The sequence below is a fragment of the Sceloporus occidentalis genome, unplaced genomic scaffold (genome assembly GCF_023333645.1).
Source record: "Sceloporus occidentalis isolate IW3139 unplaced genomic scaffold, rSceOcc1.0.p SCAF_2, whole genome shotgun sequence".
Lineage (NCBI taxonomy): Eukaryota > Metazoa > Chordata > Lepidosauria > Squamata > Phrynosomatidae > Sceloporus > Sceloporus occidentalis.
In genome coordinates, this window is record NW_028316982.1 from 271,168,173 (window position 1) to 271,191,184 (window position 23,012).

The following is a 23,012-nucleotide window of genomic DNA, read 5'->3' on the forward strand; positions in this document are numbered from 1 at the left end:
TCGCTGATTGGCTGAGAGCCGCGCGAGGGACGACGGGAAGGATAGTTTCGAACGCGGCCGCGCAGTAGCGGCCATTTTGTTAGAGTTAGGCAAGGCAAAGAAAGAAAGAAAGGGGGGAAAGAACCCGATGGAATGCCGGGAAAGGAGCAGAGGGCCTGCTGGGAAATGGAGTTTTTTGCTTCCCTCTCGCATTCCCCGTTGCTATGGCTACAGGGAGGCCAAAGAGGCCTGCAAGATGGGGCCTGCGAAGGTAGAAGGAGGAAAAAGAGGACAATAAGCCCAGGTAATAATAATAATAACAACAGAAAAAGACAAGGGGAGTATTACGGCAAGAACCTTTCCAGCCACTGGAGGACTTGGAACTCTATGGTATTATTTTTCGTAGCTTAATGTGTCCAAAGTTACTTTTCCTGGACTTGTAGTTCAAAAAAGTAACTTTTCCAAGCTCAGCCCCTGTGTGTTGTGTCTTCAAGGCCTTTCTGGCTCCAGGTGACCCTTTCACAGGGTTTTCTAGACATTAATAATAGCAATAATTTTTTATTTTATTTTTTATTTTATTTTAAATTTTATTTTATTTCTTTATTTTATTTTTATTTTTTTATTTTAAAATTAAATAATAATAATAGTAATAACATTATTATGCAGGATCCAGGCGGCTTATAATATCAAATAAAAAACAATATAAGATACAATATATATTAAATACATTCTATTTATTTATGGCATTTATGGCCCTTCAGCCCTAAAGGCTCTCAGAGTGGCTTATAATTATTATTAATTGTAAATCATTATTATTATTATTAATTGTACATCATTATTAAATTATTATTATTATTATTATTACAATTATTATTACTTTTAACTAGACAGTTCCCTGCCCTCAGGTTTACAATCTAAAAAAAATACATTCTATTGCTCCCCCCGCCCCCCGAATTATACTATAATAAAACATCATAAACCATTAAAACAATTAAAATAGTCAACTTGATTAGCCAGACAGATTAGACAAAAGGAGGGTAATCTCTATGATATTTAGGCAATCTCTATGATAGTCTGTGTCCATGGAAGACCAGGTAGGCTTGTCGGAAGAGATCCGTCTTGACAGCCCTTTGTTCAGATTTGTTCAGAGGTGTGTGGTTGTTTGTTTGTTGCCTTTCTTTGTGGCTGAGAGAGTGTGACCCGCCCAAGGTCACATCCCTTGTCCATTATTCCTTATCACAGCTCAAGGTGGCAAGGAGGAGAAGCACAGATCCAGCAAGAAGGCGCAAAGGTAGGTCTGCAGTGGAAGGTGAAGGAAACAAAAATCATGACTACAGAAGATTTGGATCACGTCGGATGATGAAGACACTGAAATGGTTCAAGATTTTCCATGGCTTGGTTCAGTCATCAGTTGGAATGGAGACCGCAGTCAAGATTCATAGACTCCTAGAGTTGAAAGAGACCACAAAGGCCATCCATCCAGATCCATTCTGCCATGCAGGAATACAGAGAATCCTAGAGTTGGAAGATACCCCAAGGGCTGTCCATCCAGCTACATTCTGGCATGCAGGAACTCACAATCAAAGCTTGCAAAGAAGGAGACTCCCATCACTCTCCAGGGAGTGTGTTCCACTGTCAAACAGCTCTTACTGTCAAGAAGTTTCCTCCTAATCTATGATTCTATGATAGGGAGGTTTGGATAGTGTTTAGATCAAGGGAAATAATAGTGCCACTCTATTCTGCTTTGGACAGGCCTCACCTGGAATAGCAATGTGCCCAGTTCTGGGCATCACAGTTGAAGAAGGATGTTGAGAAGCTGGAGCGTGTCTAAAGGAGGGAGACTAAAATGGTGAAGGGTCTGGAAACCATGCCTTAGGAGAGATTTAGGGAGCTGGGGATATTTAGCTAGGAGAAGAGAAGGTTAAGAGGTGATATGATAGCCTGTTTATCAAACCATTTCCTGTATTGCTGTGTACTGTATATGCATTATCCTACTTGAGAGTATGTATTTTCCCTGGAAGAAGATTGACCATCCACTATGAAGCCAAGCCCTCCCTCCAGTCCATCTGCCTTGGTCCAGGCCTCGGAGGTAGAGAGGAACTGCTGGACCTCTTACCCTTTCCCTCCACCACTCCCTTCTCCTTCTGTGTCATGTCTTTTTAGATTGTAAGCCCGAGGGCAGGGAACCGTCTAACTAAAAAGATTGCATGTACAGCGCTGTGTAAATTTACAGTGTTTCATAAATAAAGGTTAATAATAAATATTTGAAGGGGTGTCATAGTGAGGAGGGAGCAAGCTTGTTTTTTGCTGCTTCAGAGAACAGGATACAGAACAACAGATGCAAGCTCCAGGAAAAGAGATTCCACCTCAACATTAGGAGGAAGATCCTGATAGTAAAGGCTGTTCGACAGTGGAACACACCCCCTTGGAGTTTTTGGTGGAGTCTCCCTCCTTGGAGGTTTTTTGATTGTGAATCCCTGTATGGCAGGAGGGTGGACTGGAAGGCCCTTGTGGTCTCTTCCAACTCTAGGATTGATTCTATGTTGAGGTGGAATCTCTTTTCCTGTAGCTTGCATCTATTCTTCCAGGTTGTATTCTCTGGAGCAGCAGAAAATAAGCTTGCTCTATCCTCAATATAACACCCCTTCAAATATTTAAACAGGGCTATCATATCACCTCTTAACCTCTTCTCCTCTTCTCCTCTAAACACCTCTTCTCCTCTAAACATACCCAGCTACCTAATTCAATCTTCATAGGGCAAGAAATCAGAAGATTAGGAATTGGAAGGGGAGCTATGAAAGAACTTGACAAGATCCTGAAGTTTACAGATATACAGCTGAACATTAAAGTGAGGATTTCCGAAACCATTGTATTTCCCTGTCACCTTGTACTGATGAGAGATCTTACAGCACCTTTGAGACTAACTGAAAGAAAGAAATGTGAGATGTGAGAGCTGGACAGTGAGGAAAGCAGGTAGGAAGAAAATCAATTCATTGGAGATGTTGTACTGGAGAAGAGAGCTGAGGATCCTGTGAAAAGACAAGCAAATGGGTTTTTGAACAGATCAAGCCTGAACTCTCCCTGGAAGCCAAGGTGAGTAAACTGAGACTGTCGTTCTTTGGCCACATCAAGAGAAGGCATGACATATTGGAAAAGACAATAATGCTAGGAAAAGTGGAGTGAAGAAAAAGAGAGGAAGACTGCAAGCCAGATGGATAGACTCAATCAGGGAGACCGTGGGTTTGAGCCTATAGGACCTGAACAGACAAATAGAGAAAGGATAGGGGGTCTTGGAGATGTCTCATTCACAGGCTCACCATGAGTTGAGGTCGACTCAAAGGCAGCCAACAACATCATCATCATCATCAACAGTTACCTACAGCTTGTCGTTCACGCACACACACACAGACAACATATTTTCCTGTTTGGAGATTGCTCAGATCAAGGTGAAATAAGATTATTCTTTCTCGCTGATTTAGGGCAATTGGGATAAGGAATATATTTTTTTCTAGCTTACTTGCTCACAGCTAGAAGATGGATGCACTGCAGATGAGTCTTCCTTATCAAAAATGCTTGGGACCAGAAGTGTTTTGGATTTTGGAGTTTTTTTTTGTTTGTTTAATTTCAGAATACCAGTATATTCGTCCCTCCATATTTGCATCCTCTTTTTGTGGCTACAGAGCTGAAGAAGTCTATCTTTGGCAAAACAGAAAAGAAAACTACCCTGGAAAAGAAAACTTCCCGCTGTCTGCTAACATTTTCTGCTGGCTGCCAACATCTTATTTTCTATACTTGTGAACTGATAACATTTCATTTTCAACAAATGTTGAAGGATTTCCTTCTGCTACTACAGTGGGCCCTTGGTATCCGCTGGAGATTTGGTTTTAGGGCTCCCCGTGGGTACCGAAATCCATGGATGCTCAAATCCTATTAAACATTGTGGCATAGGAAAAATTGTGTTCCTTCTATAAAGTGGCAAAATCAAAGTCTGCTTTTGGGAATTTGTATTTTTGGGAATATTTTCAATCCGTGGAAGCTTGAATCCATGGATTAAAAAAACCCAGTGGATAGGGAGGGCCAACCGTATTTTATTTTCAGCACTGTAAAGAACTCCCTTGCTAATAAGTTTGTGGTATTTTCAGCATTGTAGAGGTCTACAGTGGTTTGTGTTTGGTTGTGTCCATCCCTGTTGCCCATGCTTACTTTCTTCCCGGTGGCACACGATGAGGGTGATTCCTGCGGGCATGGCTTGATTACAGGGCATGTCACATGCTTGATCTTGACCCTCACTTTGCCAGTTGTTACCCGCATTGCTGCTCTTTCTTCACTGCTGGAGTCCCATGGTCTTGTGTGCTCTGTGCATCACCAGAATGCTGGGAAGGCAGCCTTTGTGTGTTGTCACAGAGGCAAGGCTGCTTGGCTCAGCAAAGGCCTCCTTTGAGTTTCCTCAGAGGATTGTCCCTTCAAGCGTTAAACCATACCTTAGAAATGCAAACTCAGCTTCCGTATACTGTGACGGTGGTCAAAGCTTCTTGTTGTCAGAACTAGTTGAACTCTCCCCCAGACTCAGTAAATCAGGCTTCTGTGGATGATCAGCAAGCTTTTTATTTCTGGAGTCATGGAGATGCAGCTAGTGAGATGTCTTAAGCAGAATTAAAACATAAATACACATACATCAAACATAAACAAATTTGCAAATAAAATATCATCATCACATCATCATCAAACATAAACAAATTTACAGATGACACCAAATTAGGAGGAATAGCTAATCCTCCAGAGGACAGAATCAAAATTCAAAATGACCTGAATAGACTAGAAAGCTGGGCCAAAACTAACAAAATAAATTTCAACACAGAAAAATGTAAGCTACTGCACTTAGGGTGGAAAAATGAAATGCACAGATATAGGATGGGCGACACCTGGCTTAATGGGACTCCATGTGAAAGGGATCTAAGAATCCTAGTAGACCACAAGTTGAACATGAGCGGACAATGTGAAGCTGCAGCTAAAAAGGCCAGTGCAATTCTAGGCTGCATCAATAGAGGTATAGTGTCTAGATCAAGGGACGTTATAGTGCCACTGTATTCTGGAATAATACTGTGTCCAGTTCTGGGCACCACAATTCAAAAAGATTGTGGACAAGCTGGTAAGCATGTCCAGAGGCGGTGGCGGGTTTTTTGTGTGTAAAATAAAACCCTTCTTGGCCTAATGGTGGAAAAAAAGAAACTGAAATGTTTTGGGTGCTTTGGCACAGTTGAGGCGTGGAAAATTGTCTTCCACTGTCAAATAAGCTCTTACTGTTAGGAAGTTCCTCCTAATGTTGAGGTGGAATCTCTTTTCCTGCAGTTTGCATCCATTGCTCCGGGTCCTAGTCTCTGGAGCAGCAGAAAACAAGCTTGCTCCCTCCTCAATATGACACTCCTTCAAATATTTAAACAGGGCTATCATATCACCTCTTAACCTTCTCTTCTCCAGGCTAAACATCCCCAGCTCCCTAAGTCATTCCTCATAAGGCATGCTTTCCAGAACCTTCACCATTTTGATGGCCCTCCTTTGGACATGCTCCAGTTTTTCAACATCCTTTTTGAATTGTGGTGCCCAGAACTGGACACAGTATTATTCCAGGTGAGGCCTGACCAAAGCAGAATGCAGTGGCACTATTACTTCCCTTGATCTAGATTCTAATCTAGACACTATACTTCTATTGATGCAGCCTAAAATTGCATTGACCTTTTTAGCTGCTGTAGTGCACTGTTGACTCATGTTCAAGCTGTGGTCTACTTGGACTCCTAGATCCCTTTTACATGTAGTCTTGTTACGCCAGGGTCCCCTATCCTGTACCTGTGCATTTCATTTTTTCACCCTAAGCGCAGTACCTTACATTTTGCCCTGTTGAACATTTGTTGGCCAGGTGTTTTGACACTGGCATACTCTTCATTAGCTGCAGATTCCTCTGCTATTCATCATCTCCCTTAAAATGCATAATGAAATGGACATCCTGAAGTTACATTTTAAGTTAGGCTCTAAGTAATTTGACAGTCTTCTTACTTCTTACTTGCGATTATGCAGTTATATGTTTGTTTTTTTCTGATTTGTTTGCATTGTTCGCATGTTAACACAATAAAATAAAATTTAACAAAAGAAGCACTCGATTGGAAACTGTCACCCAGAGGACTTTTTCGCTGGGTGTCCCTAGACTGTGGAATGACCTGCCGGGAGATAGTCGATAGCTAAATATTTCATTCAAAAGAGTATTAAAGGTCTATATCTTCCAGCAGGCCTACCTGGTCAATTTTAAAATATGAATTTCCAATTCAAATTACAGTGTTTTAATTTATGCTGTATGATTTTAATGTGTTTTATGCTTATGTGTTTTAACAGTGTTCAAATACGAAGTTGAAGGTGTTTAAATAATTGTATTTGTGTTAATCTATGTTGTACCCTAGCTTGAGTCCTGGGGAGAGGTGGGTAAGAAATAAAATTTGTTGTTGTTGTTGTTGTTGCTGTTATTGTGTTTTTGCTATTGGAGCAAATGCCTTAATGGATTTATTTGTTCTCCTGAAGGGACAGAATGACACGATGGCTACCAAAGGAATATATAAACTAGATGATGGGAACTGTTACCCAACTAACTGTTTTCCAGCCAGAAATCTTTTGCGGCCCAGATATGACGAAGGTGATGTATCCTGACTTTTGCTGATATGAGCTGCTGATATGTCCTGCACTGTAGACATAAAGTGGCTGCAGCTCTGTACCTCTCTTCTCCTTGTCCTTGCTGACACCTGCCAAGCCCCAGTAGTGCTGCTTTGAAGGACTATATATCTCCCTATATGAGCCTGCTAGATCTTCTCACTGTCTCACTACTTTCCCAGGTACATTTGGAGAGGGCTTTCTTGGTAGCTGTTCCCAGACTTTGGAACTCCCTTCATAGGGAGGCTAGGATGGCTCCTTCCTTGCTCTCCTTCCCCCAGCAAGAGAAATCTTTCCTGTTCTGTCAGGTTTTCAAGAAGTAATGATGATGGACTGTGAATGGTCTGCTGTTTCACTGATTTTTTTTAAATATTGCCTTTCAATGAATTTTAAATGGTTTTAACTCTATAGATTGTTTAATTGTTTTTAAAAATAACACACACACACACACACACACACACACACACACGTATATAGTGCTTCTATATAGTATTTAATCTGTACTAGTTTTAATAATTTGTAAGATGCCCTGAGTCCCTTTATTGGGGGGAAAGTGAAGATATGAATGAAGGCCAAAAATCTGTGTCTGCAATGCAGAAATATTCCAGGTTGACACCATTTTAACTTCCATGGCTCAGTGCTGTGGAATTCTGGGAACTGTAGTTTGTTTTGGCAGCAGAACACTCTGACAGAGAAAGCTAAATGTCTCACAAAACTACAGTTCCCGGAATTCCATGGCATTAAGCCATAGCAGTTTTAATAATAATAATAATAATAATAATAATAATAATAATAATAAGTTTTATTTATAGACCACTATTCCACAATGATCATAGCGGTATACAGTAAAAATTGCAATACAAAATTAGCCCCTACCCACCCCCTCACTCCCTCCAGGCTGGACGATGACAGTTGGCCGTGGAGGGAGGGCTCTGTCCCTTCAGGGCAGTCCCGATGGTGTTGGACCCGCCCCCTCACTCCCTCCAGGCTGGATGATGACAGTTTTAAAGTGGTGTCAACCTGGATTATTTCTGCAGTGTGGTGTCTCACATAGTTGTTTCTCAGTATTTACATTTCCTGATGTTACCATCCCCAAAACCCATCTTGTAAGCTGCCCAGCACTCTCATGACCAGGTTGTTGAAGAGCAGGGGGATCAGTGGGGACACAGCCAGGTATTTTCCTTCAGCTGGAGACATTGTGGTGGGCATCTGGAGAATCCTTCAGATGTTCTTGGGATTTCCTTGCAGATGATGCTCTTGCAGAGCATATGGTGAAAGGAAAATAGAATGGGGACCCTGGTGCTGCATGGCTTACAGGGTGGATTTGGGGAAAGTCCTGTCCATCGTGTGGTTGGAACAGAATTCTAAACTACAGCGATGGCTAAAAAACTGAGTTGTGATGGCATTGGTTAGACCCCAGTCATCATAAGTCACTGTAAGAGGAGGCCAGCCAACCAAAATAATGCATGATGGCCCTTCTAGACAGATTCAAAGAATCATAGAGCTGGGAGAAACCTCAAGGGCCATCGAATCCATCAATTATGTATGCAGGAATACATAATCAAAGCACCCCTGACAGGAAGTTCTTCCCAATGTTTTCTTTTCTCCTGTAGTTTTCATCCCATTCTCTGGAGCAGCAGAAAACAAGCTTGCACCATCCTCAATATTACTCCCCTTCAAATACTTAGGGCTATCATATCACCTCTTAATCTCTTCTTTAGGCTAAACACACCCAGTTCCTTTAGTCACTCCTCAGAGGGCATGATTTCCAGACCTTTCACTATGTTAATTGCCCAGTTCAGTTTTGCTTTTTAGTGTAGCAGTTTAAGGATGGAAAAACAATGTGCAGCTGGGAGCAGAATAGGGGAGTACATTTACCTTTGAGCAATCTACTTTGACAGTTCTCACAGCTATTGGGATGGGAGCTGGGTCATGCCTGCACAGCTCAGTTTCCTTTTCTTTGGTTTCAGCCTTGCCTGGGGCACCCACTATTAGTGATGTGGGTCTGGAGTGTTGACCCTGTGATGGTACAGATTGAATTACAGTATTTAACTGTGGGTCTGATTCTACCATTTGCTGCAAGGCGGTGCTGGAAGCCATCAGCTAAGGGGCTGTGAATTTCCTGTGCCCTAGTCGGCTTGCTAAATTATCTTCTTGGAGAACTGAGGCAGGAATGAAAGGCCATCCCCAGTCCTCAGTTGGCTCCCTCTCTCCACAACCACATGGCCATTTAATGAACAGAAAAGTGCTGGCATGGCAGCTGCTGGAAAGGGACCTTCATGGATTCAAGGAATAGCTTCCTGTGCTGCATCCAAAACAAAATACACATGCATTTAACCCCAAATCAAGTGTGTGTATGTTACTGATGGGGTTCCAGTCCTTCTACAGCCATCTCCATATAGGAAAAAAAGTCTCAGGGTGCATCTACACTGTAGGAATGTTGAAGCTTAACATCACTTTAACTGCCATGGCTCCATCCTACAGAATGCTGGGATTTGTAGTTTGAGGCAGAAGCAGAGAAAGCTCAAGATTTTGTAAAATTACAAATCCTGTGAATCCATAGGGTGGAGCTACAACACTTAAACATTATTTCTACAGTGTAGATGTACTCTTTAGTTCCTAAATAGTAGTAGTAGTAATAATAATAATAATAATGGCTCAGTGGAAATTGGTGAAAATCAGTTACTGATACATTACATGAGATGTGTCATATGATGGAGGGGAAAGAACACCAGGGAGGAAGGGAAACCTGGCTTATTTCAAGATGGGGCTAGATAGAAACCTGTGAATATGCACAGACAACCAAAATGAAAAGAACTGTAAGCTCTCAATACTTCGAGGCACTCTGGTTGACCCTTACTTTTCCTTAAAGGTGTCCTGTGTGGCTTACATATCCCACAGTTCTTTCTCCTTCCTTGTCTCAGGATTGTGTAAATAAGATCCAAATGTTTCAAGTTAACAGTACAGATAGCCTTCCACATTTGCAGCTTTGAATTTTGAGGATTTGGTTATTCACAGATTTTATTAATATAATAATAATAATAATAATAATAATAATTTATTTTTATACCGCTATTCCAGCGATCACATATGTTCTCTCTAGGAATTTCTAGCTCCTCCAGAGCAACTCTGTTGGAAGTTGACTATAGAGTTGCTTTGGAGGACCTAGAGATTCTTAAAGAAAATACTTCTCTTGGCATTTGTATATCCTCCAGTTCAGTTCTGTAGTCACTTTCTGCCAGTTGTGGGCCATAAAGTTGCACTGGAGGACCTAGAGATTCCTAGAGAAGTATTCTCTCAGGTACAAAATAAGTGGGTTTTTATTTGCAGTTTTTTCCACATTCACAAGGATCCTGCACCCCTAACCCCAGTGAATGCGGAGGGCCCATTGTATTTTTATTTCCTGACTTAATAATAAATATTGGGTTTTGTGTATGTAATTTCAGGGGTCGGTCACTGGCAGGTGGCACGCCAGACAGCAGAGCAAACCAAGATTGAACTGCTCTTGGGAAGGAGGCCCACCCGGATCACATGGGAGGGGGCAGTGGTGCCAACAGGAGACCTCCGGCATCTGGATGAGAAAACGCTTGATGGCGCACAGCTAGTGAGTTCGATAACTTGGGGGCAAGGAATTCCTGAGCAATCTCCTTCTGCTTTATAGGCACAGTCCCTGAGGTCATTCAGAGCAGAGCCCTTCATGATGCCATATTATTATTATTAGAGCAGTGCCATAAGTGTAGTGGCACCCATGATGTGGAATGATCCTTCCCTCAAAAAATCCACGTTCCAAAAATTCTCTGCTGAGCTTTTGTACACCCAATTCCAGAGAAACCAACTGGAAGATGGACCTTTGGTGTTATACAGGGCGGAACCAAAGAAAAGTAAATTGAATTGCATAGACATGACCAGTCTCCTTTCCTAATAGTTACGAGAACTGTACAGACAGGTTACTAAGTTGAAAACTTAGCTATGTTGGGAAAATGTGACTCTATCTAATCTGGCCATGCTGTTTGTGGGGGACCAGGATTAGTAGTTCTGGGAGCTGTAGTCCAAAATGCAACATTACAAGTTCTGCGAGAGTCCCTTTAGATGACAACCAGATTGTTTGGGGAAGCTCACAAGCAGGGCACAAGAGTGAAACAGCTTTCCCTCCATTGTTTCCTCTAGGATCTGGTTTCCAGAGACAGGGTGCTGGAAAACATGGAGATTCCATTTACTGATCATGTCTAACTGTTTTAAAGGGGAATTTGTTCTTTTCTAACCTGGTGGCCATCACTGCTGCTTCTATCAGCAAATTCCACAACCGAGAATCATTGGTTGCAACTCCCAGATCCCCCAGCCTGAAGGGGTTGTGGTCCAAAACTAAGGGGCTCAACAAACCAGCCATTAAGGCCAATCTTAATGGTTGGGGCAGAGTCGGGGTGTGGGACCCACATGTTGCACATCCCGACTCCACTTCCAGGCCGACATGACATCATGCGCCACTCCACAGGCACACGGCATCATGGTGCTCCTCTGGCACTGCGTCTACATGACACAGTGCAAAAACAACGCGGAAAAGGCACGCACCAGTGGCTGTGGCACCCTTTCTGGAGTGCAAAAAAGAGCCACATTTTGCAGTTCCTTTTTGCACCATGGAAAGGAGAGATCGGGACCACAGCATGTAGTTGTCGTGGCCCCAATCTAGTCCTAAAAGGGGCGGTTGCAGGCCACCCCTTAGGGGCAGTCTGTCAAGCCCCTAAATTCCCAGAATTCCCTAGCATTGAGCCAGGGGTGTCAAAGTGGTCTCAGACTGGATTATTTCTGCAGTGTGTTTTGGACCATTGATTCCCTTCCATAATTTCATCTATCATTTTTCAAGATTCTGTCATACCTCAGACATTGTACCCTTTTCATGAAAATAGGTACCCAGGTTTCGCCTGAGAGAAGGTACTTAATCTCCTTGATCATTTTTGTTATACTACTCGGCATAGGAAGATAGAGGACCGATGAGTACACTTGTCCCTCCATATTCGCTAGGGTTAGGGACAAAGACCACGGTGAATATGGAAAAAGCGCAAATAACAAAAACACAATGGTTTTACCTGTGAGGACACCTCTCTAGGAATCTCTAGGTCCTCTGGTGCAACTCTGTAGTCAACATGTGCCAGACACTGGCGACAGAATTGTTCTGGAGGAGCTACAAATGCCTACCAGAGTATTCTCTCTAGGAATCTCTAGGTTTTTCAGTGCAACTTTTAGTTATAGTTGACCATAGAGTTGCACTGGAGGACCTAGATATTCCTAGAGAGAACATATTAATCAAATCCATGAATAATCAAACCCGCAAATATCAAAGCCACAAACATGGAGGGATGAGTCTATTGTGTCAGGATCCGAGCCCCACCAATTGTCTCCCATGGTCTTATAAATATGCTTTGAGCATTTTAATACTGGATGATGAGACAGGCTATCATGAATGGTTGATAATGCATACCTTCCTTGGGGTGGTTAATGAGCAAATGTACGGGGAGCACAGATTGTGCTGGGAACATCAAGGCCAGACCCTTGAGACTGGTTTCTGGATAAAGTTTTTTTGTTTTACATCTGAACCTTGGATTTTTAAATTGAAGTGATCCTATGCATGATAATTTTCAGGATAGGTCACAAAGTGGCTTTTCTAGATGAAGGACATCTAATTTTATTTTCACTGTGTGTCCCAGCTAGGGATATAGCTATTGAGGGATTTCCCCCCCCCCCTTCAGTCCCCAGATTTCTAGCTTTGTGGAAAGTGAAACACTGAAAATCATTCATACCTAGACCTCTTACATTTGCATCTAGACCACCTAAAGTTTTCCTGCTGCAAAACATGAAGGCTTCTTGAGAAATTCAGTGTTCTCTACCTCCATAGGAGCCTGTTGTGGCTTCACAAAGGAAGGAGATATGCTGGATTCCAAGGAAACATCTTCCTTGAGTTGCAGATGGACACTAAATTTCCTTGACTTTGACAATCTACCTGTGACCACGTGGACAAAGGGAGAGGAGCCAGCCTGCAGAGAGCCCTCCCTACCATCTAAACTAAGATCAGAAACAGAAAATGCAGGTCTATTACTAACATCTTCAATTTCTTTCTCCTGTTTGCCTGATGAAGAAGCCAGTGTGACTTCGAAAGCTTGCAACATGTAATTGTGCATTTTGGTTGGTCCAATAAAGGTATTATTGTTTGGATGTTATAGGATTTGCTATATGGCCAATATGGTTACCCCTAGATGTTTTTTATATTTGCCGTTATTATTATTATTATTATTATTATTATTATTATTAACCTTTATTTATAAAGCGCTGTAAATTTACACAGCGCTGTACATACAATCTTTTTAATTGGACGGTTCTCTGCCCTCGGGCTTACAATCTAGAAAGACACGACACAGAAGGAGAAGGGAGTGGTGGTGGGGAAGGGGATGAGGGCCAGCAGTTCTTCTCTACCTCTGAGGCCTGGATCAGGGGAGATGGACTGGAGGGAGGGTTTGGGTTCTTAATGGATGGTTAATGGATGCTTGCATTCCCTGGATCATTTTGCCTGTCCCTTCTTTTGGGATGTCTAAATTGTATTTCTAGATGCTCAGCCGAAGTTTTAAATCACCACAATGCTAGAAAGTTTGGGACTGAAGGGTAATTTCATGGGAGGGGGCACAAAATTTTTGGTTGGGAGGCCATGACTTTGTTTTGGCCCCCACCTTGCTGTAAGTATACCTGTGGCCCCAGCCCTTCCTCTCTGTCTTATCATTTGCAGATTGCAATCCATCATGTGAAAAGCCCTTCAGATCTGTGCGCGGTGGACGTCAGTGGCCGGAATTTTTCTTCGGTGAGAAGAACTCAGGCTGCATGGATATACTGACTGACTGACTGTTTTGTGTATTAACTGAAACTGTCACAGCACCACCGAGATAAGCTGGGATGGTGACAGTCTGAACTGTCCAGCAAGCATTAGCTCCCCTGTTTGGTCATGGACTGATCTTGCAAGTACACACTTCTCTGTAGCTTTCTGGCTATAGGCATACTGTAAATTCTGGTACTGAGCTTCATCTGTGATGTAAACCCCATAAAGTGCACCCCATAGGCAGTGTAGTGAAAGGACAATTTTGCTGCGTTTTTACAATTTCTATGCTGTTTTAGGCCCAAGAGAGGCCCATTTTTTCAGAAGTCATTTTGTGGGAAGCTTCCAGTCAGAATAAGGTCTCTCCTGGACCTAAAATGGCTGGTGGGAGTGATGGTAGTATGTTGCAAAATTGACTCCAGCCCCTTAGTGGGGCTGAGGGACATTGGAGTGCAGAGGAAGAAATTGAGCCAAATTTCTTTTCATCATTTCATTTTTTTCAAACCAAACGTTTAGGAGTTTTAAGATCCACAAAAATGGCACTGGGAGGACCATGCAGCTTGCTGGTCACACTTTCCCCATCCCTGCTGTAGAAGGAAGGGTTGACTTTCCTTTCTCATTTCTACAGGCGAAAGAAGAGGACTTTGAGCAGTTCACTTCTGTTGCCTATATCAGTGCCACAGAAAATCTGCTGACCCTCGGTAAGGAATGCCCAACACTGTTGTCTTCAGCTTTGAGACTTCATCATTAAAGGGTTTGGGGCTGAAACGGAGGTTCTTCTTCATTCCTTGGCTCTAGTGGCACATGACTTACGGTAGATGAAAGAATAGGGGGCATGTTTATCAAATTTGCAGATGACACCAAATTAGGAGTAGCTAATACCCCAGAGGATAGGATCACCATTCAAAATGACCTTAATAGACAAGAAAGTGGGGCCAAGGCTAACAAAATGAATTTCAACAGGCAGAAATGTAAGGTACTGCACTTAGGGCAGAAAAAAGAAATGCATAGATATAGGATGAAGAACACCTGGCATAACAAGACTATGTGTGAAAGGGATCTAGTAGTCCTAGTAGACCACAAGTTAAACATGAGTCAAGAGTGTGATGTGGCAGCTAGAAAAGCGAATGTGATTTTAAGCTTCATCAATAGAAGTATAGTTTCTAGATCAAGGAAAGCACCAGTGCCACTCTAGTTTGCTTTGGTCCGGCCTCACTAGGAATATTGTGTCCAGTTCTGGACACCACTATGGAGCAGCAGAAACAAGCTGGCTCTCTCAATATGACATCCCTTCAAATAGTTAAACATGGCCATCATATCACCTCTTAACCTTCTCCAGGATAAACATACCCAGCTCCCTAAGTCTCTCCTTATAAGGCATGGTTTCCAGACCCTTCACCATTTTAGTCACCCTTCTATGGACACGCTCCAGTTTATCAACATCCTTTTTGAATTGTGGTGCCCAGAACTGGACCCAGTATTTTTCCAGGTGAGGCTTGACCAGAGCAGAATAGAGTGGCACTATTACCTCTCTTGATCTAGACTTTACTATTGACGCAGCGTAGAGAAGATTAAGAGGTGATATGATAGCCCTGTTTAAATATTTGAGGGGGTGTCATATTGAAGATAGAGCAAGCTTGTTTTCTGCTGCTCCAGAGGCTAGAACATGGAACAATGGATTCAAACTGCAGGAAAAGAGATTCTACCTCAACATTAGGAGGAACTTCCTGACAATAAGAGCTGTTCACAGTGGAAGACGCTCCCCTACATTACTGTACTATTTTGTTCACTTGTAAATGTTACACAATTAATTTCCAGTTCTTAGCATTCTTGCAATTTCTGCCCCTTTATTATGTCTTTCTCACAATGTGTTTTGAAACAATTTTTCAATCTCTTGCCTTGTTGCCCAGTTATACTTGAGGGAGTTTTAGCTGGCAGAACAAATCTTTCTTGATATGTGTGTATAGGTGATTATCTTTGCCTGCTGCAACACATGTCTTAGTTACATCCCACTTGAATGACTGTGTAACATGGTGTATCTGGAGCTGGCCTTGAAAAATGTTCAAAAGCTCCAGGTTGTTCAAAGAGCTGCAGAGATATTGTTATCAGAGGCTGGCTGCAGGGAGCACGGGACTCCAGTGGTATCCTTATTGTGTACATGTCAGTCGCATCAATGTGTAGTTTCAGCACTTTGGACAAAATGGGGTTGGACTGGGTGGCCATTGGGGACTCTTCCAACTCTAGGATTCTCTGATTCTCTGATAGGGAGATAAGATGAATACAATTTCACACTGGAACCATGGGGGCACCCGAGAGGTCTCCAAATGGCAGTGAGACAGTGGGATGCCCCACATTGGTGGCAGAAAGGGAGATGAGTGGAAACTGTCACATTTCATGGCATTAGAGGGATGAGTGAAAATTACCACTGGTCTGTTAATTAACCAGTGTGTTAATGTTCAGCGCCTGGGAGAGCCCCTTCCAAATTCAAAGGAGTTATCCAAGGTGCAGCAATGCATCCCAAAGAGAGGTTCATCAGCACCTTGAATCACTCCCTTAAATTTCTGACTGGAACCTGGAGCAGATTCATTAACCCTATTGACAAGTGACCCATCAGTCTAAACTTAAATAAATAAAGGACAGGAGGCAGTTGGCCTTTCCTTCCCCAAACATGGAGCTCTTTGTTCATTAAAAGGTGCGACCAAGAAACTTGAACATCAGTTTTTCTGTGCCAAACTTCTGCTGTGGCTTAACGTCTGTTTCTGTAGTACTAAGTGTGTGTATCTGGAACAGTGAATCGTTTTAATTTATTTCAAAAGTGGGATATCCTCAAAGGCATTTGAGGCCTCCATTTGTGCTTCACATCAGTTCTGGTGTGCTGGCCACCATCATCTATCCAACTAATGTTGTCTTTTCTTCTTCTTTTTTTCAAAGACATTTTTCGTAAATTCCCTCAGGTACGAGAACTGGAACTTTCCTTGAATGGCCTGAGAAGTCTTAAAGTCAATGCTGGGGACTTCCCTCACTTGGAGGTAAGATCAAAAGGAGTTGTTGTTGTTGTTGTTGTTGTTGGGTGCCTTCAAGTAGTTTCTGACTTACGGTGACCCTAAGCCAACACTATCACAGGGTTTTCTTGGCAAGTTTCTTCAGAGGGAGTTTGCCATTACCAACCTTTGAGGCTGAGAGAGTGTGACTTGCCCAAGATCACCCAGTGAGTTTCTATGATTGAGCCGGGATTCAAACCCTGGTCTCTAGAGTCATCGTCCAACACTCAGTCCACTACGCTATGCTGGACATTGGTAGCTAAAGAGGGCCTTTCTCAAATGCTGGATGGGCTAGGAGCATCAGTTGCATTTAATATACTTTTGGTATAGGGTGGCCAGGTTTTCCTGACACCTCTCTGTTGTCTGGTCAGCTCAAGACAGACCAGTACAGGTGAGCCAGGCCTATATGTAAAGCCTGCCTTGAGTTTTGGGAGAAGAGGAGTTCTCATGAAAGTGGAACAGAACCTGTACAGTGTAATAAGGAGTTCGTCAGGCTGGAAATCTCTCTCTTTGTCTCCTGAGTCCCATAGGACCTGAGTGGACTTAGAACTGCAGTGTAACTGACACGTGGGACAAAGCGCCCAAAAACAGCACCCTGCCGGCGCCTGTTTTCTCTCCGCAGGGAAGCCACAGCCGCCAAACCGTGCAGCTTCCCTGTGGAGTAAAAAGAACCCGCAAAAAGCGGGTTCTTTTTACACTGCGGCTGCGGTGTAACAAATGCACCAGTGGCACACTCATTACATAAGCACCATGTGGTGCCAGGCGGATGCCGCGTGGTGCTTGCATAACCATGGCAGAACCCATGTGTACAGGGAGCCACCATTTTGACGCCCTCATCATGTGCTAGGGTTGGGGGGTGTCTGGAAGTGCCACCCCGAGGCAACTCTAGCACGTGTCAAGGGTGTCTTAAAGGGCCAGTCTGTACCGGCCCTGAGGGGCTAAACAGACAGGCAAAAAGAGATGCTTTCAGGCTGACTTGAAGGTGTGGTGTTTAGATGACACATGCCTTGAAGCCAGAAGGAAAGTGCCCTTATGCAGAGAAAAGCCGTTTCAAAACTAAGCAGTTTTTTCCCACTTCTTCCTGGCTTGAAGCCATATCATGTGGTCATGACATGAGCACTCCAGCTGCCTTGGGAGCTGGCGGTGTGGTTGGTGGGGTTTCAATGTGGCTTCAGAAAAGGTAGCTTCAAGCCACTTTTTCCTGCCCATCTGTTTCGCCCCTATATCATTCCTCTTTTTTATACCCACCCTTCTTTTGAATTTGCAGACAAATATGATAAAATTGGAGAAAACAAATTAAAAATATCCAGGTCTTGGGAGTAACTAAATATTGTAATTAAATCTTTTGTTTTGCAATGTAGTAGATTACATTGCCTTACAACACGGGTAGGAATCATTTGGGCCTCTGGAGGTTGTTGGATTTCAGTATCCAACATCCTTCCCTTTTGCCTATGATTTCCACCCGGTGTTTATCCAACTATTAGTTCCACCTGGAATAGTTTTATTAAATCTAGAGAAGTTACATCAGTGTTGTCATGGAGAGCTTCTGTTGGTTCACTGGACCTATTCTGGTTGGAACTGAAAACTAGATATATACAGTGGAACCTTATTATACGCGGGGGATCCGTTCCGGATCCCTCCGCGTATAAAAAAATCTGCCTATGCTCGAGCCCCATTGTTTCCAATGGGGCTCGTACGCGGCGGCGCACGAGGCACAACGGGTGCGCGCACCCATTCAATTGAATGGGATGCGCTGCCCCGCGCGCGCCGGCGGCTTTGAGAGCCTATGCTCAAAGCCGCCTATAAAAAGACCGCGTATACGGAGGCGCCACTGTAGACCATTATGACTATCATGCAGAGGTGAGCAGAAATATGTCCCCCTAAACTTTGTTTGACTGCAACTTCCATCATCTCCTATCCAACATAGACAATGGTGAGGAATTTTGAGAGTTGCAGTCCAACAACTGGAGGCTGCACTTTGCCTACCTGTGCTGTAAGTTAAAGAAGAATGTAATTGTAATTGTTATAGTTACTGTTACAGTTACAAGGGATGTGATCTCACTACTTAGGTGTGTTTTGTACAACAGGCTAGTGACTTGTAGCAGTCTTTTATTTCCCCCAAGTAACAAAAAAATTAACTATAGAGTGATTTTTGAATAACAAGAAAGAGAAGAGTTATTTTTAAAACATTGGCGGGATACATATTGGCAAAATGTAGCGTGGCGGCGGCTGCAGTAGGGTTAGGGAGCGCACGCCATTCAGATGCTCCCTAACCCTAGTACGTACTAGGGTTAGCCTAGTATGTACTGGCAGCGGCAAAATGGTGGCGTCCTGTCTACATGGGCACCGCCATTACGACATGACAGATGCATAGCGTCTGCATGTCATACCCCCTTGTGATATTGCGAGTGCGCCATTGGAGCACTGCGAGTCACAAGGGCGCCGCAGAAAGAACCCTCTTTTGAGGGTTCTTTTTGCTGCACAAGGAAGCCACGCGGTTTGTCCGCTGCGGCTTCCTCGTGCGGCAAAGCAAGACGCAGGCAGACTGCCCTTTTTGGGCAGTCTGTATAGCGCCATTGTAACTATAAATGTAACATCTGCCAGATGTTGACCATAGAATTGTGCTGGAAGAGGAGTTCTCTTTAGGAATCGCTAAGTCCTTTAGTGCAACTTTTGGTTAAAATTGACCATAGAGTTGCACTGGAGGACCTAGAGATTTGTAGAGAAAACACACTAATATAGTCTGTGAATACACAAATCCACAAAAGTCAAATCCACAAAGGTGGAGGGACGACTGTAATATATTTTCTCTAGGAACCTCTAGTTTAGTTATTCCCAAACTCAGATCCTCTTTATGTTTTGGACTTCATTTCCCAGGTGCCCCAGCTTGGCCAATGGGCTGGGATTCTGGGAACTGAAGTCCAAAACATCTGGAAGGCCAGAGTGAGAATCTCTGCTCTAGGTCCTCCAGTGTGACTTTGTGATCAGCATCCACCAGAAGTTGCACTGGAGGACCTAGAGATCCCTAGAGAGAACACTTCTCTATGAATTTGTACATTCTCCAGCACAATTCTGTGGTCACCTTCTACAAATATTGACTATAGACTTATGTTGGAGGTGTTCTCTAAGGTAAAAAAAAAGTGTTGTTTTTTTAGATGTGTGGTATTCCCACTTTTACAGAGGTTCTGCATCCCTAACCCTAGCAAATGTGGAGGGCCCACTGTATATCTCCCTGCCCTGGAACTCTCTTCTTTGTCTCCACTCCAGATTTTGGACCTCTCCTACAACAACCTGTCTCCTGAGGATGTCCAAGTCTTGGGGGTTTTGTCCCACCTTAAAGTTCTCCACCTTACGGCCAATGGGCTGAGTTCACTCCCTCTCGACCTGGCTGTTTCTGAAAGGTAAACCTGTCGACAATTGAAAGCAGGACTCCTGTCACAATTGCTTGCAGAAGCCTCGCTCACTGGTAGGAGGGGGCTGGAAATGTCATTTTCCTTGTGTCCTGACTGACAACTGAAAGAGATTGACAGATCTTTTGCCCAGTGCGGATGCTGGCTGTTAAGGTGGGCGGAGGGGGCATCAGTGTAGTTTTATAATAAGACTATGAGTTCTTAGGGGCTTTTTCTGTTTTTCTGTTTTTTATTGTAATGATATTGATGCTTTTAATGTACAGTGGTACCCCGGGATACGAATTACCCGGGGTACGAAATTTTCGGGATACGAATAAATCCCATAGGGATTTATTGCTTCGGCTTACGAAGGTTTTTTCGGGTTACGAAAAAACCCCGGCGCTGTTTCAAATGGAGCCGCGGCGGAGCCGCGGCTTTTTTTCTATTAGCGCCTATGGCAATTCGGGTTACGAAGGTTTTCGGGTTACGAAATTAACCGCGGAACGAATTAATTTCGTAACCCGGGGGACCACTGTATTGTTTTTAAAATGTTGTAAACCGCCCTGATCTGTGGAAGGGCGGTATATAAATAAAAATTTTATTTTATTTATTTATTACTGAAAATAGAGCAGTTACAGACCTGTAACTCTAGATTATGAATCTGTAACGACATACATGTTGAGCCTCCCTTATTTGGAATTCTGAAATCCACTAAAATCCAAAATTGTCCATGTCGGTGGCTGAGATAGTGACACTTTTGCTTTCTGATGGTTCAGTGTACACAAACTGTTTTGTGCACAAAATTATTAAAAATATTATGTATAAAATTACTTTCAGCCAATGTGTATAAGGTGTATATGAAACATACATACATTTTGTGTTCAGACTTGGACCCCATCTCCAAGATTTTTAGAGGTATACAGTATAATCTCCATTATGTACTTATGTGCAAAAACAGGCATTTAAAAATCCCCAAAAATCTAAAACACTTCAGATAAGGGAGACAACCTGTAACAAATTTTCTTTCCATCCTTACTGTTGACACAACTCTGCTCGCTACGCAAATGTGGCCCACAGGATATTGTGACTCTCAGACTTGTAAAATTTCCCCACCTTTGCTGTAGACATTTCATTCTTTGTCACTGGCTTATGTTGTTTTAACAAAAAGTTAAAAGCTATTGATTGTTTTAACAGGGTACAAATAAAAGTTTTATTTATTTATTGTTCCTCTCCTGCCCCTTTTCCTCCTTGTCATTTTCTGAATGAAGTGGAAAGCACCAAATATTTTTGTCCTTCCATCCACAGTGAGGGTTGCCAGAGATTTCCAGCATTGGAAGTCTTGCTCTTGGACGACAACTACCTTTCCCACCCAAATGTCTTTGTCAGTCTGGCCAACCTGCAAAAGTAAGCAAGACTTGTCTTCATTGTGAATATGCATGTCCAGTGGGCACATGTGCCATTCAGTTACAGTGGGGATTCCAGTTGATTGGAGTCTGGGGGTGTGGGAGCCTTCATAGAAGGGATGCAAAGTTATTCTTGTTATTGTTATTATCTATGTTATTTATATGCTGCCTTTCTCCCAAATTGGACCCAAAGCAGCTCACAAAAGATGCTCAAAAATGACAACTACTACAAATCAGTACAATTTAAAAACACAATCTGGATTATTACAATGCCATGCAATGCTCTTCTATTCACATACAGTGGTGCCACAGTGATTTGAATAACCCCCTGTTTTGGCCACTGATCTGGCACTACAAAACAAGATGGTAGGACAGCCTAGAAAACCTCCTTTTAGAGGTATGGCAAAAACACCACATTAATATGACAAGTTAAAAAAATATAAAATCCTTAAAAATATTCAGTTAAAAATGTAAAACCATTAAAAACAACCCAAAGCAAGCACCCCGATAAGAAGCCTCCTTGGGTGCAATTATGTATTAAAAGCCTGCTTGAAAAGAATTTTTATTTGCCTGTGGGCGACAGGAGAGCAAGACGGGGCCAGGCTTGCCTCTCATCGAAGGGGATTCCAAATGGTGGGAGCCACTGAGAATGCTCTCTCTTGTGTCCTTATCAAACAAGCTTGTGATGATGGCAGGATGCAGAGAAAGCCTTCCCCTGAAGATTCTAGGGCTCTAGCAGGTTCATATGGGGGGAGATAAGGTCTTTCAAATAGTTTGGACCTAAGTCATAGAGGGCTTTATAGATCATGACCAGCACTTTGAATTGTTTTATCAGCAGTTCAGAAAGACGTACCAGGAGAAAGAATATAGCCTGAGCTGATACTAGACCTAGGTCAAGCTTTTTAATCACTGTCATGATCCAAGGGTTCAGCCATACATAAAGCTATAAATATTCCAAGAGTTGTAAACCACTCAAGCATCTGAAACAGCAACAGAAGCCTCTGAAGTGTAGCCAGAATGGATTGATATTGTTTCCAAGGATTTGCCAAGGTTTCTGTACAGCTTCAAATGCTGAAGGCTTCCAACCTTGTCTGACTTTCTAACTGGATTTACTTATGGCATCTGCATTATTGTTTTGTCTTAGGGTCACCATAAGTCTGAAATGCCTTGAAGGCACACATCACACACACACATATTCAAGTGCCCTCCTTCCAAGAAGATCTTGTCTGCAGTTGCACACTTCATTTGAAAGAGAGAATTTGGGCAGGCCTCTTCTGCCTCCACTTTTTCTGGGGCTGGGTGGTCTTTCCGCCTCTTGTTCAGACCCTGAGCTGGCCTGTCTATCAAAACAGAAGCCTGGCTGTTCCCTTGGTGTCTGTTGGGCTCCTCACTTTTTTGCTAGCAAAGCAAGTCTGAATTCTCATCCCATTGCAAATCATGAAGGGGTGGCAGGGTGTGACATGCAGTGTGGTTGACCATGGCTGCTACCACACTGCAGAATTAATGCAGTTTGATACCACTTTAACTGTCATGGTTCTATCCTGTGGAATCCTGGATTTTGTCATTTGTTATGCACCAAAGCTTTCTGACAGAGAAGATCAACTATCTCACAGAACTACAAATCCAAATATTCTATAGGATGGAGCCATGA

General features: G+C 42.9%; 1 protein-coding gene across 2 annotated transcripts in view; it reads left to right on the plus strand.

The window, feature by feature from the left end:
• Positions 1–149: 149 nt before the first annotated feature.
• Positions 150–23,012, plus strand: part of LOC149320178 (uncharacterized) — a 51,680-nt gene continuing 28,817 nt past the window's right edge. The window contains exons 1-8 of one of the 2 annotated variants that reach the window (XM_089513081.1): positions 218–283; positions 6,547–6,658; positions 10,119–10,276; positions 13,445–13,516; positions 14,157–14,229; positions 16,460–16,557; positions 19,837–19,970; positions 21,264–21,362. In XM_089513081.1, coding sequence (XP_089369207.1) covers positions 6,562–6,658; positions 10,119–10,276; positions 13,445–13,516; positions 14,157–14,229; positions 16,460–16,557; positions 19,837–19,970; positions 21,264–21,362 — 731 coding nt within the window. In that variant the 5' untranslated portion in view covers positions 218–283; positions 6,547–6,561. Of the gene's footprint in view, positions 284–6,546; positions 6,659–10,118; positions 10,277–13,444; positions 13,517–14,156; positions 14,230–16,459; positions 16,558–19,836; positions 19,971–21,263; positions 21,363–23,012 lie in introns of both variants that reach the window. The other variant, XM_089513080.1, reaches the window with a different exon arrangement.